This window comes from Centropristis striata, chromosome 23, assembly GCF_030273125.1.
Source record: "Centropristis striata isolate RG_2023a ecotype Rhode Island chromosome 23, C.striata_1.0, whole genome shotgun sequence".
Classification (NCBI taxonomy): domain Eukaryota; kingdom Metazoa; phylum Chordata; class Actinopteri; order Perciformes; family Serranidae; genus Centropristis; species Centropristis striata.
Genome location: NC_081539.1, coordinates 1,254,158 through 1,272,167, shown reverse-complemented (window position 1 = coordinate 1,272,167; position 18,010 = coordinate 1,254,158). Strand labels below are relative to the sequence as shown.

Genomic DNA, 18,010 nt, shown 5'->3' with positions numbered 1-18,010 from the left:
GATGTGGACTCATTCTGAACACCATGAGACTTTTTTGGTCTTTTTGGTTTCAAATAGCATAGAACAGAGTATAACCATGAATGAAGCTGTGGTATGTTGTGAGTGTGTAGTATAGTGAGTGTGTAGTATGTAGTGAGTGTGTATTATGTTGTGCAGTAGTGTGTAGTATGTAGTGTGTGTGTAGTGTGTAGTGAGTGTGTATTATGTAGTGAGTGTGTAGTATGTAGTGAGTGTGTAGTATGTAGTGAGTGTGTAATATGTAGTGTGTGTGTAGTATGTAGTGAGTGTGTAGTATGTTGTGCAGTAGTGTGTAGTATGTAGTGAGTGTGTAGTATGTTGTGCAGTAGTGTGTAGTATGTAGTGAGTGTGAAGTATGTAGTGAGTGTGTAGTATGTAGTGTGTGTGTAGTATGTAGTGAGTGTGTAGTATGTAGTGAGTGTGTAATATGTAGTGTGTGTGTAGTATGTAGTGTGTGTAGTATATAGTGAGTGTGTAGTAGTGTGTGTGTAGTATGTAGTGTGTGTGTTGTATGTAGTGTGTGTAGTATGTAGTGAGTGTGTAATATGTAGTGTGTGTGTAGTATGTAGTGAGTGTGTAGTATGTTGTGCAGTAGTGTGTAGTATGTAGTGAGTGTGTAGTATGTTGTGCAGTAGTGTGTAGTATGTAGTGAGTGTGAAGTATGTAGTGAGTGTGTAGTATGTAGTGTGTGTAGTATGTAGTGTGTGTGTAGTATGTAGTGTGTGTGTAGTATGTAGTGTGTGTAGTATGTAGTGTGTGTGTAGTATGTAGTGTGTGTAGTATGTAGTGTGTGTGTTGTATGTAGTGTGTGTAGTATGTAGTGTGTGTAGTATGTAGTGTGTGTGTAGTAGTGTGTGTGTAGTATGTAGTGAGTGTGTAGTAGTGTGTGTGTAGTATGTAGTGTGTGTAGTAGTGTGTGTGTAGTATGTAGTGTGTGTGTAGTATGTAGTGTGTGTAGTAGTGTGTGTGTAGTATGTAGTGTGTGTAGTGTGTAGTGAGTGTGTAGTAGTGTGTGTATAGTGTGTAGTGTGTGTAGTAGTGTGTGTACCGGGGGCAGGTTGCGTCCGGCCGGCGGCTGCTCTCTCTGTCTCTGGTAGATCTTCCTCAGCAGCTCCAGCTGTCGGCCGTATCGCGGCAGCAGCAGCAGGTAGTGCTGCTTCAGGTCCAGACGAGCCGCCGGGCCCGACTCAAACACCTGCAGCAGCTGCAGCATGCGCTCCGTCTGGAAACACACAACACAACACAACACAACACAACACAACACAACACCACACCACACCACACCACACCACACAACACAACACAACACATTAGCTCCGTTTTATCCTCACACCTCAAACCCCCGACTCCTCCAGACCTCCTCACTTCTTCAGATCTGATCTGTTAAAACCCTGTGAACCCCAACGAGACGCACACAACAAACTCTTGCTTCTGGGGTCATTTTGTCTCTTTTGTGTTCAGACCAGAGTTTTGGTTCTTCTGACTGTGTTTGAACTCACCGTGAGAGATTGATGGAACCAGAAGTCCAACAGAGACTGAAGAGACTGGAACAAACCCTGAACCTGGAGCTGGAAGTCTGCATAGTCACTGTCAAACTGACACACACACACACACACACACACACACACACACACAAACACACACACACACATTTGTGATTATCAGTGTTGGTGGAAGAGGGTAAACTTCTCTGAATCATGGGTCCATTCACACAATTAATATAAAAATAAAAATAAAAATAAAAATAAAAATAAAAATAATTATTTTACAGGTGGGTGTCTCACCTCCAGCCTGCGGGGGTCCAGGACGTCGTAGGTCTTGGACTTGGTCGTGGAGACGACGGTCTGATAACGAACGTAAATCTTATCGACGCCTTCAACCTGAAACATCAACACAGAAACATTAGAATATATATATATATATATATATATATATATATATGTGTGAAAATAAACTTTTTTATAGAATACAACATTTCATAATTGAACATTTATTTTATATTTATGTATATTATGCAAATGTATCATTATAATCATTCAATTAATCTATTTTAGGATATTTTTATACTCAAGAATATTATGTATACAATTATTAGTAATAATATTATTATTAGTAAATATGTACAATAAAAGCATAATTTACTATTATAAGTAATAAATACAAGTTAAAAATAAATTCACACATTTCAATTAAAACAAATCTGATAAATATTTCTAAATAGACTAAAAATAAATATTGTAACCACTTAAAATACAATTTTTTAACTGTTTTATTTCTGGCATATGATGAGGCTGATATATTATTATATAAACCAGGGGTCTAAAACTGGCGGCCCGCGGGCCAATCGCGGCCGTCGTGATGATATTTTGTGGCCCCCACCTTGATATGAAAGTTTAATGTGAGTTTTATATGAATGTCTCTTTACTGTGTTGTGTGTAGAAGGTCCCTTTAATTACTTTTTTTTGGTAATTTTGTGTCTTTTTTTGGTAATTTTGTGTCTTTTTTCGTTTTAATTTAGTGTCTTTTTAAAGTAATTTAGTGTTTTTTCAGTCATTGTGTCTTTTTTGTGTCTTTTTTTGGTAATTTTGTGTCTTATTTTAGTAATTTTGTGTCTTTTTTTGGTCATTTTGTGTCTTTTTTTGGTCATTTTGTGTCTTTTTTAAAGTAATTTCGTTTTTATCTGTAATTTTGTGTCTTTTTTTGGTTATTTTGATACTGCCTCCAGGGGCCCCCAGGTAATTTGAGTTTGAGACCCCTGATATAAGATATTCAAATGTATTTAACGAGCGGTGGGTGAAATGTTGGAGACCTTGATGTGCTGCAGAGCTGACAGGCTCTCCAGAGACGACGCCATGTCAGAGATCTTCTCCAGACGCCTGCAGAACGCATCGAACTTCCCAAAGATGTAGTTCTCACTGGAGACACAAGGACACTAACAGTACTAATACCACACTGAGAGAGAGATTACTGCAGTAACAGTACTAATACCACACTGAGAGAGAGATTACTGCAGTAACAGTACTAATACCACACTGAGAGAGAGATTACTGCAGTAACAGTACTAATACCACGCTGAGAGAGAGATTACTGCAGTAACAGTACTAATACCACACTGAGAGAGAGATTACTGCAGTAACAGTACTAATACCACACTGAGAGAGAGATTACTGCAGTAACAGAACTAATACAACACTGAGAGAGAGATTACTGCAGTAACAGTACTAATACCAAACTGAGAGAGAGTTTACTGCAGTAACAGTACTAATACCACACTGAGAGAGAGATTACTGCAGTAACAGTACTAATACCACACTGAGAGAGAGATTACTGCAGTAACAGTACTAATACCACACTGAGAGAGAGATTACTGCAGTAACAGTACTAATACCACACTAAGGTGAGCGGCTCACCTGAAGTCAAACTGTCTCTTCTCTGGGTTTTCTCTCAGTTTGTCTCTGACGCTGTGGAAGCTCCTCTGGTACTCCACGTTCAGGTTACAGCAGTCAGAGATACGCTGCAGCAGCACCGGCCTGACACACACACACACACACACACACACACACACACGTTAAACACTTGTTTCTACACGTCCAGTCCACTCAGGGTTGGGTTGTTAGGGGTGGAATTGGGTGTTGGTTAGGGTTAGCGCTTGAGTTGGGTGTTGTTAGGGTTAGGGGTTGAGTTAGGTGGTGCTTCGGGTTAGGGTTGGGGTAAGGGTTGGAGTTGGGTGGTGGTGGTTAGGGTTAGGGGTGGAGTTGGCTGGTGGTTAGGGTGAGGGGTGGAGTTGGCTGGTGGTTAGGGTGAGGGGTGGAGTTGGGTGGTGGTGGTGGTTAGGGCTAGGGGAAGAGTTGGGTGGTGGTTAGGGTTGGGGTGGAGTTTGGTGGTGGTTAGGGTTGGGGGAAGAGTTGGGTGGTGGTGGTGGTGGTTAGGGCTAGGGGAAGAGTTGGGTGGTGGTTAGGGTTGGGGTGGAGTTTGGTGGTGGTGGTTAGGGCTAGGGGAAGAGTTGGGTGGTGGTTAGGGTTGGGATGGAGTTGGCTGGTGGTGGTTAGGGTTGGGGTGGAGTTGGCTGGTGGGGGTGGTTAGGGTTAGGGGTGGAGTTGGATGGTGGTTAGGGTTGGGGTGGAGTTAGGTGGTGGTTAGGGTTGGGGGAAGAGTTGGGTGGTGGTTTGGGTTGGGATGGAGTTGGCTGGTGGTGGTGGTGGTTAGGGTTGGGGTGGAGTTGGCTGGTGGTGGTTAGGGTTGGGGTGGAGTTGGCTGGTGGTGGTGGTGGTTTGGGTTGGGGTGGAGTTGGGTGGCGGTTAGGGTTGGGGTGGAGTTGGCTGGTGGTGGTGGTGGTTGGGGTCAGGGGTTGAGTTGGGTGGTGGTTAGGGCTAGGGGTGGAGTTGGGTGGTGGTCCGGCCTCCAGTACCTGCTGAGGTCCCAGACGCGGCCCACGCCCTGCGTCAGGTAGTTCCTGCAGGTGGAGATCATCTGGTTGGTGACTTTGAGCAGCAGGGAGGTGATTCTCTCCGAGGTGTTGTAGTACTGAGACACGCTGTGGATCATCCTCACGCTGCTCATCAGAGCGGGGAGCTGCTCCAGCACACTGGTCTGAGGGGACAGTTTCACATCTGTACAACCACTATTTTCCTCGACTTCCGGCCCTCTCGTACTCATGAAAACGTCACGAAAACGAATAGACGGGTCATGTTTCCATCAACAAATTCATCTGCACATTCTGAAGCTTGCACATAAAAGTTTTTTTCTGCTGGCTTGAGGTGTTTTTGTCTCTTTATAAAAATAGTTAATGCTCTAAACAGGAGATGGAAACTTTTTTCTGAAGAGGTTCTGACTGATCAGCATTTTCCTCTGACATGAAATGACAATAAGAAATCCAATATATATATTTTTCAATAATACATTTATGTATTTAATGATGGCCATGATGGCGACAGACTCTATATAGGCAGATCTGTGTGTGGAAGGTTTCAATCTAAACACTTTACAGAGACAGAAAACGTTTTTTTACCGGAGTGCATTTCCCCAGCGGCCCAAAGAACTTCTCCAGAGTGTAGAGATACTTCACGTTGTCCTTGGCCTCGTTGGCCACCACCGTGATGTCCCCGTCCTTAAAAACAACAACCAACAAACCAATCACTGAATAGTAATAATCTGAATTAAACTAAAGTTCAGTTTAAACGGTTGTAGTTTCAGACGCTGACCAGTTCTCTCCAGGTTCGTAGAATTCGGGATTTGGTGACCTGCAGGACTCCCAGAGTCCTTTTCACCTCAGGACGCTTCACCTCCTCCAACAGGCTGACACACAAATAGATGCATTATGCATTATTTTAGCTATAAATTAGTGAATAAATGTAAAATTAAGACAAGAAAATAAGTCACATTTGAGCCTCCAGATACAGATCTGAATTAAACAGGTTCTCTGGGTCCCCACAAGTCTCTTTAATGGCATGTGCACTTTATGCTGATAACCCACAAGTCTCCTCTTTACTGACATGCCCACTTTATGCTGATAACCCAAGAGTCTCCTCTTTACTGACATGCCCACTTTATGCTGATAACCCAAGAGTCTCCTCTTTACTGACATGCCCACTTTATGCTGATAACCCAAGAGTCTCCTCTTTACTGACATGCCCACTTTATGTCAATAACCCCCGAGTCTCCTCTTTACTGACATGCCCACTTTATGCTGATAACCCCCGAGTCTCCTCTTTACTGACATGCCCACTTTATGTTGATAACCCACGAGTCTCTTTACTGACATGCCCACTTTATGTTGATAACCCACGAGTCTCCTCTTCACTGACATGATATAATATCAGGGGTTACTCTCTGGTGTCTCACCTGTTAAAGGTGACCATGCGTCTCTTCCAGTGCTCCAGCTCCGCTGACGGTCCGACATCATCCGCCTCCTTCCTTATCTGCTCGCTCTCCGTCAGCACCTGCTTGATCTGATTGGTCCACACTGAGACCACGCCCTCTAGACGCTCCACCAGCTCGCTGTTATTGGCTGACAGAGGAAACCTGAGCAATTTCTTCAATAGTCGTGTTTGCATAAAAGTCTCATCGAATTTTGAGGCTGAAATTTGCTACAGAGCAAATAAACAAAGCTGCAGTAACATAATTTGGTCAGCAGGTGGCAGTGTAATGTGTTGCTGTAGGCTAATCCGTCAGTAAACAGCAGCAGAAGAAAGAAAACAACAAAAAGAAGTTGCTGATCGTAGAGAAAATTTAGAGAAGTCTTCAGACATTAGATTCAACTGGGCAACCTAAAATTAAAACATGATGTTCGATACGTCAGAACTTATTCAGAGAAAGTTTCCGTCTCCCGCTAAGAGCATTACCTATTTTAATAAAAAGACAAAAAAAGTTTCCATCAAGCATATCTCACGAGGATCTTTAAAAATGCACAAAGAAATTAGTTCATGATATTGAATTTTTGCCAAAACTAGCTACAACAGAAAAGACAGATTTGTTTACATTAACTTGATTTGCAGCAAGAAATTGGCAAATTACTTTCATTATAAGGCTCAAAGATACGGCTCCAGATGGATTTTCTTTCAGTTTTTTGGACAAAAATGGCTCTTTTCATGGAAAAGGTTGCCGACCTCTGGATTAAACTCTGACGGTGAAACGAGTCACGAAGCAATAAAGACGTGCCTTTAACATGCATTCTGCCCCATGTCCAGCAGGGGGCGACACTGACACCATTGAAATGTGATTCTACTTCTGACTTGATGCATGAACTAGTGGATTTAGCCTGTAAGCTTCAGAAAACAGCCGCAGATTTGGACAAAATGCAGGCAGAGAACAGACAGACGGCTCAGCTGAACATGCAAAGCAAAAGTTCTGCTTAAGAAAGACACTTAAAGATGAGAGCAGTTGAGTCAGGATCTGTGTTGAGCTGCTACCTGCAGCTGTGTAGTCTGCAGGGCTGCTCAGCTGACCGACGGCATCGGGAAGGTCGACCCGCTGCAGCCGGAACTTCCTCTCCAGGCTGATTCTGGCCGAGCTCAGATTAATGACAAACTGGTCCACTGAAGACAGGAAGGACTGCACGTCTGGACAGGATGCTCCCTCCTGCACAGAGCCCCACGTCTGGAGGCAGAGTCGAGCAGTAAAACACAGGCTGGAAGCTCTCCACAGGTTACTATCACAGTTATTTTACTTCTTTAACTGGTTAAAGTCTACATACAGACACTGGAGGACTCGGGGAGGAGGCGGGGCAGGCAACTGTTTTAAAAAATGCAGCAAAAAGTGCCTTTTTATGGATCCCACTGCATGTCAGAACAAAATCTACCCTGCAATGCTTTGACGTACTGAATCACAAGAACCCGTTCATTAAAAACATTTGTTCACTGAATCGTTCAGTGTTTAACCGGAGCTCTGACTGTGCATCACTGAGCTGAAACACGACAACAGTGTTGCCAACTTTGCAAATTTGTTGCCAACTTAACGACTTTGTTGCTATATTTAGCGACTTTTCAGACCCCCTCTAGCGACTCTTTTATCATAAAAGCGACTAGCAACAAATCCAGCGTCTTTTTCTATTGTTGTTGGAGACTTTTAGAGACTCTTTCTTACTCTTCTTAACGAGCAGCGGGGGCTGCCGGCGGCCCCTCTCTTTTCCCAAAGCACTCACAAGCGGCCCAGTCCTCCTGCAGCAGTCTCTCCCAGCTGCCGTCACAGAGCCGGAGGGGATGTTAACCCCTCGGCGTCCAGTCTGCTAATCGTGCATGAGCGAAGTTGCCGCTGGCTGGTTTACAGTCAGTCAGTGCGTGTTTACAAACAAATAACATGAATAAATCTGCATGGGCGTAAGCAATAACAAGACTTCAGTTGAATAACATTAGCTCTACTGTGAGATTTAGTTTTTGCTCAAAAGGATGGAACAATCCTTTCCAACGACATCATTAGAATATACCATCAAAAAAGAGCGAGGAGAAAATTGCTCAACTTAATATTTTTTTGTGAAAAACACAAACAAAAAAAAGAAGCAGACCGACTTTCTTGGATGTTTTTGTTCCTGTGTTGTCTTGTCATACATGCCGGCGAAAATCCTATTCCAATCACATTATCTGGGTGTCCTAATCGTAGTTGGAGAACTCTGACATCAGTCGGACTAACACGTTTACATGCACTTCAGTTGTCCAGTTGTAGTCAGATTAAGCCAATAATTTCGCTTCATGTAAACGTACTGAGTGTCTCTTTTGGGTCTTTAGCCGTCCCGAGGCCGGATTACGGAGGAGGGTTGGAGTTGTGACAGAAAACAGTGCATTTGCAGTTCTAAACATATTTAGGATGTTTTTACTCTCTTTTTGTCTTCCCCACCACATTATTCCTCTCTCCTACAGCGTCCATTACCAGTACATGCGCATGGTCAATTATGCAAATTAGTTGATGACGTCACTTAGCGACTTCTAGCGACGTTTAGGACAGCCAATAGCTACTTTCCTTACTGAGGAGTTGGCAACACTTCGGCTCGATGAGCCATTTTCCATGGTTTTATTGATAACGATTTTGGTTATTATCAAGAAAACCATGTTAAATGTCTAGATATCAGCTCTTAAATTAAACTCTTATCAGCTATTTTTTGTTGTTTTCATTATATTTGTCCAAACAAATGAACCTTTAGTTGCACCAGACATTAAAATGAACAAGAAATTGAAGAAAACAAGGTGGTCTAATCGTTTTTTTCCATGACTGTATTTGTACGAGGTCAAAATTGTTTTACAGATACCTCAAATAACATTTTAACTGATCTAAATGACATTTTGACATGTTGAAATGAATTGTGTGTGATGCTGGTGTTGACCTGCTGTGCGCGGAGGGCCGGCAGCATGATGTGAGCCAGCAGAGTCTCCAGACTGCTCAGCACGCTGCCGTCACTGCACTCCAACATGCCGAAGTTCACCTCCTGCAGACAGAGTATGGGATTAGAACACTGACATAAATCGACCTGCGCACGCAAATCAAACATCCGCGCTCGCATATTTTTTTTTTGAGCGTTTTCAAATCACTCGCGAGCTATTTTGTATCCTGCGATACAGGATCCAAGTTACAAAAGCATATCGGTTAATGTTAATAATAGCTTATATTTTTCCTGCATGAATGCTCAAGCATGCATTGAAAGGTGTTTTTATTTTATTTTATTTAATACATTACGTTCATAATTTTCAGGGACAAAGAATTACATCTAGAATATGAACAAAAAAAATGAACAGTCTATGTGTGCAACAGTATCCAAGTTACAAAAAATGATCAGAGCGTTTTATTAGATTAATGTCAACGATGGAGGAAACAAACGACCCCCCCCGGCCCGCTCCCCTTACTGAGAAAAAACCATAGATATACAAACAAAACAAAAACTGCCCACTAAAAAAACACTCTCGCCTGCGAGCAGAGGAAAGTTTTGCGCGCGGACTCTGCGCGCAATGCATGTTTTTCTCCTGGCAGGTTACAATATTGCTCTCAGGAGCAGAGATGCACGATACAAAATAGTTCAGTTAATGCAGGCAATAGCTTATATTTTTCCTGCATGAATGCTCAAACATGTATTGAAGGGTGTTTTTTTATTTATTTAACCCTTTATAGGGTACTCCTGGAAATTGAAAATGTCAACCTGAAGTGTTATTAGAGGATATTACAAGACTTTTTGCAAAATGTTTCATTTTTATATTGCAAATCAAGGTCTATTGAGTCATTATTATTATTATTATTATAGTCTCTTTCCCACAGCAACCCTAAATAGACAATAACACATCATCTGCATACATCACCACTTTATCTTTCACCTTTAAACTATTTATTATCTTTTTAGACTACTTATTACATATGCGTAATGTCTGAATGTCTTTTTTAAAGCACCTTATATATGAGAAGCACACAGAAATTTAGTTGGTTACTTTTTTAATACAATGACAATAAAGTTACCAAATATGGTTCTTTGCCTGATAAAGGGTTAATAAGTTACGTTCATAATTTTCAGGGACAAAGAATTACATCTAGAATATGAACAAAACAGTTTATGTACAGTCTATGTGTGCAACAGTATCCAAGTTACAAAAAATGATCAGAGCGTTTTATTAGATTAATGTCAACGATGGAGGAAACAAACGACAGCGCTCGGACAAACATATTGAAGTATATTATTATTATTACTATTATATATTATATGAATGAGCATATTGAAGTACATTCTGCTCTGTGGGACATTTTTCAAACATAAAAGTCAAGGCAATATATAGCACCAAATCACATTTCAGGGCACAAAAAAACAAAAACCGCCCACTAAAAAAAACACTCTCGCCCGCGAGCAGGTGAAAGTGTCGCAAGCGAGCAGAGGAAAGTTTTGCGTGCGGACTCTGCGCGCGCAAGGCGTGTTTTTCTCCTCGCAGCTTACAATATTGCTCTCGGGAGCAGAGATGCAGGATACAAAATAGTTTGTGAGTGATTTGAAAACGCTCGAAAAAACAATATGCGAGCGCGGATGTTTGATCTGCGCGCGCGCGGGTCTCATTACAAGTCACAAATCACAAATTTAGGAAAAAAAAATCACAAATTTACAAAGAAAAAATCTGATATTTAGGAGGAAAAAATTGAAATTTACTAAAAAATAAATCAAAACTTTATGGAAAAAAAAAATCACAAATTTACGACGAAAAAATCGAAAATTTACTAGAAAAAAAATTCAGAGTTCATTTCTTATTTTAAGTGTTCAACATGCTTATTTCTAGATTTAATAATCTTAATTTAAGAAATCTTGTCAAGGTAAATTATCTGTCCATGCAGCAAGATCATTTCCCTCAGATTTACTGTTTTATCTGGTTTTTAGACTAAACACATTTTTTGCAGTGAAGAAATAAGAAATATGAAAGTTTAAACAATAGAAAATAAAACATTAGAAACAATAAATACAATATTGACAGACTCAACAGTTGACAGATTAAAATATTGATGATAATGCACTCTGCCTGTATTTGTGTCTCTATTGCTGCAGAGGAAAAACACCATTCAAGACAAGTCAAGACAAGAGTTTGCAACAGTTGTGGATCACTGTGGATCAGTCGGTCTACAGACCTGCTGGACGTTGGCCGTGGTTATGGCCTTGTCTGTGGTTCTCAGGAAGAACAGACACTTCCCCAGCAGAGGCTGAAAGAACAGAGCAGAGAGGCTGTAATCAGACACACTGGGCTCATCAGGAGCATTTCCACTCATAGCGTCAAAGAAACTTCAGTTTCTCTGTCTTCTTCCTTTGGTTCTCTGTCTGAAGAGTTCAGGTATCTTCAGCAGTGATGGCGGAGCGAGAGATGGGCAGGCGGGTCACAAATTTACGCAAAAAAGTTTTAAATTTAAGAGGAAAAAAATCACAAATGTATGAAAAAAAAGACGAATTTACGACGAAAAAATCACAAATTTAGGAGAAAAATTCACAGATTTACTAGAAAAATATCATTAATTTACAAGGAAAATCTCACAAATTGATGACGAAAGATACAAATTTAAGCAAAAAAAAAAAATCTATAGAAAAAAATCATAAATTTAAGAAGTGAAAATCACAAATTTAGGAGAAAAAATTACAGATTTACTAGAAAAATATCATGAATTTACAAGGAAAATCTCACAAATTGATGACGAAAGATACAAATTTAAGCAAAAAAGAAAAATCAATAGAAAAAAAATCACAAATTTAAGAAGTAAAAATCACAAATTTAGGAGAAAAAATTACAGATTTACTAGAAAAATATCATGAATTTACAAGGAAAATCTCACAAATTGATGACGAAAGATACAAATTTAAGCAAAAAAAAAAAATCTATAGAAAAAAATCACAAATTTAAGAAGTAAAAATCACAAATTTAGGAGAAAAAATTACAGATTTACTAGAAAAATATCATGAATTTACAAGGAAAATCTCACAAATTGATGACGAAAGATACAAATTTAAGCAAAAAAAAAAAATCTATAGAAAAAAATCACAAATTTAAGAAGTGAAAATCACAAATTTAGGAGAAAAAATTACAAATTTACCAGAAAAAATTCATAAATTTATGAGGAAAAAAAAACAATTCATGAGAAAAAATTCACAAATTTACAAAAAAATGCAAATTTATGAAAAAAAAATCACAAATTTAGGATGAAAAAAATCACAAATTTACAAGAAAAATAACAAAAAAAATTGATGACAAAAATCACACATTTGCTCATTTAAAAAATGTTTTTTTTTGCAAATTTAAGACAAAAAAAATCACAAATTTACTGGAAAAATATCACAAATTTACAAAAAGCTATACAAATTTATGAAAATAAATCACAAATTTATTTGTCTGTCCTCTAAAGGAACTCTGCTGTTTGTCTGATGGTCTGTCACACACACACACACACACACACACACAGACACACACACACACACACACACACACACACACACACACACAACAAAGTTTGATTGAGCCACAGAATGGATCAAAAGGAGGAGGAGGAGGAGGAGGAGGAAACGAAGCAAAAAGCTTCCACACATGAACTCAACACCAGAGAGAATTCTGTCACCCTGATAACCAGCAAACACAGCAGCACAAAGATTCCTCCCATAGCAACCAAAGATTCCTCCCATAGCAACCCAAGATTCCTCCCATAGCAACCAAAGATTCCTCCCATAGCAACCAAAGATTCCTCCCATAGCAACCAAACACCAACAGCTATTGTCTCATTCAGCAGGCGGTGAAACTAAATATCTGACAGCACAGAGCTGCATTCAGATGGTTCCACACAAACATCAGCACAAACTTTCTCCAGAACAGTCAACCAGTCAACCAGTCAGATAACCAGTCAACCAGTCAGTCAACCAGTCAACCAGTCAGTCAACCAGTCAGTCAGTCAGTTTATTCTCTCAGGTTCCTGCAGCTCAAAGTGCTTCAGAGATGATTGACAGGCCGACAGAACGAGCATAAACACACAGAAAAGACTAAAATCATTTTAAAAACTGCGATTTTAATATGGGAGCCAATGAGGCTGTTGGTGGTGTTGGTGGATCATCTGTGCGTCCTACGCCCAAACTATAACTCTGACAGCTTTACCAGAGGATTGTGAGGGAGAAGACTAATTTTCCTACATTTCTATGTATAAATTATTTCTGTAGTGGAATTTGCGGCCTGGAGCGCAGTTTTCAAATTTATTTTTTGACAGTTTTTTCTCTCCCTCTACACTCTGGCGATGATGTCACACACTGTGACACGAACATTCCGTGCAATACACACCCATTATAATCTCAGAATTTCTCCAAAAATGATCATGGTCATTGAACAGGGATTGATAAAAAACTATACGACCTATCGAAACGTGGATTAATACACCGATACACAAGACTTGTGTCTACTGTTTAAAGTTTAAATGGAGTCTCTAGGTGAAATTATGCCGGAGAAGTAGACGTTTAAAAATCTCCAATTATTGTTCTTTTTCGCTCATGTTTTTCGGCCGTCCCATTCATTTCAATGCAAAATTTTGGGCAGTTTTTTTTCAGCGTACCTCAGAGCTCCCGCTGGTGAGGAAGAGCTTCCTCTGAGCCACCGCTGGAGACGCTACATCCACAGAGGACACATTCTGGACAGAGACAGACAGGAGACAGGGAAGATTCAGACATGAAGACACATGAGTTTAATCCTTAGAAGTCTAATCATTCACATTACTGAACCCTCTGGAGTTTGGGGCTATTTTGTTGGTTTTGTCATCTTTTCATTCTGCCTGAATATAAACCACTTAAAAATCTTTACCATGACGTGTTGGTGTCATTGTTTTCAGCACAACCTCACCTATATGACCTGATTATTATTTCATTTTGACGTACTGGATCAACATTTTGAACACAAAAAAACACACAAAAACACAAAAAAATTACAAAAAACACACATAAAACACAAAAACACACACAAAATTACAAAAAACACAAATAAACACACAAAAAGCACAAATTTGTTTTTACAAAAAAACAAGTTTTTTTTTTGTTTTTTTTTCAAGAAACAAATAAAAACACACCAAAAAAATACAAAAAACACACAGAACACACACATAAAAACCACAAAAAACACACAAAAATTACAAAAACACAGGAAAAACACAAAAAAATAACAAAAGACACACACACGCACACAAAAAATACCCCAAAATCACACACACAAAAAAACAGTCAACACAAAAGATTGCATTAAAAATGTTGAATCGCACACTGCAAAATTTCAAACATCTAAGTAAAACTAAAATCATGTTCCACTTGGTGGTGGTGATTTTAACCTTTGTTTATAAAGAGTTGAAAAACTAAATGAGACATGGAAACTTGTAAAAGCCAAAACTTTAGAGTTCAGCTGCCAGCAGGAAACATGCTGCTGAACGTTTCTACGTCATGACGTCATGAAGAAGTGGAGCTCCGGAGCTTTAGTGACTCCAGACGGTTTTAATTCAGAGAGGCAGAAAAAGTCAGATCAATGAAAAAATGTCTTCACCTGCGTCACGTCCTGATAGAAGAAGATCAGCTTCTTGGATCCGTTGGCAGCGAAGAAATCATCGATCAGGCCGAACTGCAAGAAACAGACGGGAGTCAAAATAAAAATAATAAAAAAAACGGGAATAAATAAACTTTAGATTTAGAAGTGTTAGATCATTTATCTTGTTTTAAGAGTTAATTTCTTGTTTTACTTACAAAGTAACTAAAACTAGAATTGAAAGAATGTTTTTGTTAACTGAAATAAAAATAAAAACGAGAGTTTTTAAAAAAAAACGATAACTAACTGAAACTGTATTTTGTGGTTCCAAAACTAACTAAAATTATAGTGAAAATGTCCTTCGTTTTCGTCTTTGTCAACTTTTTTCATCCGTAAACCTTTTTGGTTGATATGAAATCTATTTCATCTATCTGGTTTTATGACTTAATAAACTTATTGGGGCTGAGATGGATCAGACAAAGGAAATAAAGGAAACATTTATTGTGACCTTATTGAATCTGGACCCAACAAATACCCCATTACAAAACAACTAAAACTAATAAAAACTAAACTAAAACTAATAAAAACTAAACTACAACTAATAAAAACTAAACTAAAACTAATAAAAACTAAACTACAACTAATAAAAACTAAACTACAACTAATAAAAACTAAACTGAAACTAATAAAAACTAAACTAAAACTAATAAAAACTAAACTACAACTAATAAAAACTAAACTACAACTAATAAAAGCTAAACTACAACTAATAAAAACTAAACTAAAACTAATAAAAACTAAACTACAACTAATAAAAACTAAACTACAACTAATAAAAACTAAACTAAAACTAATAAAAGCTAAACTACAACTAATAAAAACTAAATTACAACTAATAAAAACTCAACTACAACTAATAAAAACTAAACTAAAAATAATAAAAATAATTCACAAATTTACAAGAAAAAAAGTGACAAATTTACAAGAAAAAAGTGACAAATTTACAAGAAAAAAGTGACAAATTAACAAGAAAAAAGTGACAAATTTACAAGAAAAAAGTGACAAATTAACAAGAAAAAAGTGACAAATTAACAAGAAAAAAGTGACAAATTTACAATAAAAAGTGACAAATTTATGGGGAAAAAAGTGACAAATTTACAAGAAAAAAATTACAAACAGGTTACAATTATTGTGACTTTTTTCGAATCTACAAAAAAACTAAAACTAATAAAAACTAAACTAAAACTAAGCTTTTTCAAAAAAATAAAAACTAATTAAAACTAACAAACTCACTCTGAAAACTAATTAAAACTAAACTAATGGAAACAGAGGGGAGTCATCCAGAGACTGAGCACAGACACCAGGGGAGAGGTCTGGACCTTATTGAATCTGGACCCAACAAATACCCCATTACAAAACAACTACAACTAATAAAAACTAAACTAAAACTAATAAAAACTCAACTAAAACTAACACTAAAAATAATAAAAATAATTCACAAATTTACAAGAAAAAAAGTAACGAATTTACAAGAAAAAGTGACGAATTTACACGAAAAAAGTGACGAATTTACAAGAAAAAAGTGACAAATTTACAAGAACAAAGTGACAAATTTACAAGAAAAAAGTGACAAATTTACAAGAAAAAGTGACAAATTTACAAGAAAAAAATTACAAACAGGTTACAATTATTGTGACTTTTTTGAATCTACAAAAAAACTAACACTAATAAAAAATAAACTAAAACTAATAAAAACTAAACTAAAACTAATGAAAACCAAACTGAAACTAATAAAAACTAAACTACAACTAATAAAAACTAAACTAAAAATAATAAAAACTAAACTAAAAATAATAAAAAATAATTCACAAATTTACAAGAAAAAAAGTGACGAATTTACAAGAAAAAAGTGACAAATTAACAAGAAAAAAGTGACAAATTTACAAGAAAAAAGTGACAAATTCACAAGAAAAAAGTGACAAATTAACAAGAAAAAAGTGACAAATTAACAAGAAAAAAGTGACAAATTTACAAGAAAAAAGTGACAAATTTACAAGAAAAAAGTGACAAATTAACAAGAAAAAAGTGACAAATTTAAAAGAAAAAAGTGACAAATTTAAAAGAAAAAAGTGACAAATTTAAAAGAAAAAAATGACATACAGCCAACAATTATTGTGACTTTTTTCGAATTTACAAAAAAACTCAAACCAATAAAAACGAACTAAAACTAAACTAATGGAAACAGACGGGAGTCATCCAGAGACTGAGCACAGACACCAGGGGAGAGGTCTGGAGCGTGACGCCACCTTGTGGTCGGAGATGACGGCGTCCTCCAGCTCCGGCTCCCCCAGGGTCCCCGTGCCCACCAGCCTGCTCATCAGGTATTTGTGGCGGGCGTCCAGCGCCGCCCGCCTCTCCTCCTTCAGGGCTCTCGCCTGCTTCGCCATCTCTCTCCTCGCCTCGTTGGACAGCGGCGCCGCCCTCTTCCCCGACACCTGGACAGACGAGAGCGTCTACAGGTACGGCAGCAGGAAAACAAACTAATGAAGCTGTTTCTGCCTCAGATACGGAGATTTGCTACCAAATTAAACTGAATATGTGACAAAACGAGACAAAAAAAAATGTAACCCTCAAATTTTTCACACTGCAAAAAACTGAACTCTAAGTCAGATTAAATATCTCAGATCGAGGAGATATCTGCTTATTGTTTGTCTGATAAGATATTTCTTTTTTATTTTAGACTGTTTCACTTGTTTGAGGTAAAGATTTCACAGCTTTTGCCTTATTTCAAGAATTGTAAGAAAAATATTCTACATGCAGATAAAAATCTTTGCAGCTGTCTGAAGAAAAGTTGACTAGTTTTTAGTCTGACTTTTCTAGTTTCTATAAATATAATGCCTATCATATCATTATGTCAAGATGATGGCTCTAGCATTTACTGATTATTAATTCAAGAATATTTTAACACATATTGAGAAAATAGGTCACGTGTATTTCATTAGAATCAATAAAAAGTCACTTGTTATTAGTTATAATACACTAATTCTAAGGTATTTGTGGTTCATTGACATTAGATATTTTTACTTGTTTTGGAAAGTCTTGACAAGACACATTTTATTGTTCCGTTGGCAGATAACTTTGATATTTTTAAGCAAAATACACCTAATTTTTGTACTTTTCCCCTTGTTTTTAAGAGCTGGCTTTTTGCTGGGTACACTCACTGCAAAAAAAGGGGTGTCTAAAGAGAATAATAATAATAAATTAACTCTTAAAACCAGATAAATTAAAGCTGCCAGCAGTGATGAACTGGCCCGAGCAGAGTGACCTGATGATTATTTGGTTCTTACCAAGATAAAAAAAACTTTTTGTGTCTTTTTTGTCCTTTTTTTTTTTTTTTTTTTTTTTTTGTCATTTTATGTCTTTTTTGTCTTTCTGTGTCTTTCTGTGTCTTTTTTGTGTCTTTTTCTTTTTTGGTCTTTTTACGTCTTTTTTGTGTCCTTTTTTTTGTCTTTTTTATGTTT

The 18,010-nt window shown here is 37.8% G+C and overlaps 1 protein-coding gene across 1 annotated transcript in view; it reads right to left on the bottom strand.

Annotated features, from left to right (window-relative positions):
• The window catches only part of dnah5l (dynein, axonemal, heavy chain 5 like), a 99,047-nt gene that overhangs the window by 78,860 nt on the left and 2,177 nt on the right, over positions 1 to 18,010 (bottom strand). The window contains exons 3-17 of the mRNA XM_059326795.1: positions 16,796 to 16,984; positions 14,511 to 14,585; positions 13,540 to 13,614; positions 11,095 to 11,166; positions 8,831 to 8,932; positions 6,927 to 7,113; positions 5,860 to 6,025; positions 5,220 to 5,313; positions 5,027 to 5,125; positions 4,427 to 4,608; positions 3,429 to 3,548; positions 2,828 to 2,933; positions 1,803 to 1,898; positions 1,518 to 1,613; positions 1,067 to 1,240 (exon numbers count right to left, since the gene is read on the bottom strand). Coding sequence (XP_059182778.1) covers positions 1,067 to 1,240; positions 1,518 to 1,613; positions 1,803 to 1,898; positions 2,828 to 2,933; positions 3,429 to 3,548; positions 4,427 to 4,608; positions 5,027 to 5,125; positions 5,220 to 5,313; positions 5,860 to 6,025; positions 6,927 to 7,113; positions 8,831 to 8,932; positions 11,095 to 11,166; positions 13,540 to 13,614; positions 14,511 to 14,585; positions 16,796 to 16,984 — 1,833 coding nt within the window. The remainder of the gene's footprint in view (positions 1 to 1,066; positions 1,241 to 1,517; positions 1,614 to 1,802; positions 1,899 to 2,827; positions 2,934 to 3,428; positions 3,549 to 4,426; positions 4,609 to 5,026; positions 5,126 to 5,219; positions 5,314 to 5,859; positions 6,026 to 6,926; positions 7,114 to 8,830; positions 8,933 to 11,094; positions 11,167 to 13,539; positions 13,615 to 14,510; positions 14,586 to 16,795; positions 16,985 to 18,010) is intronic.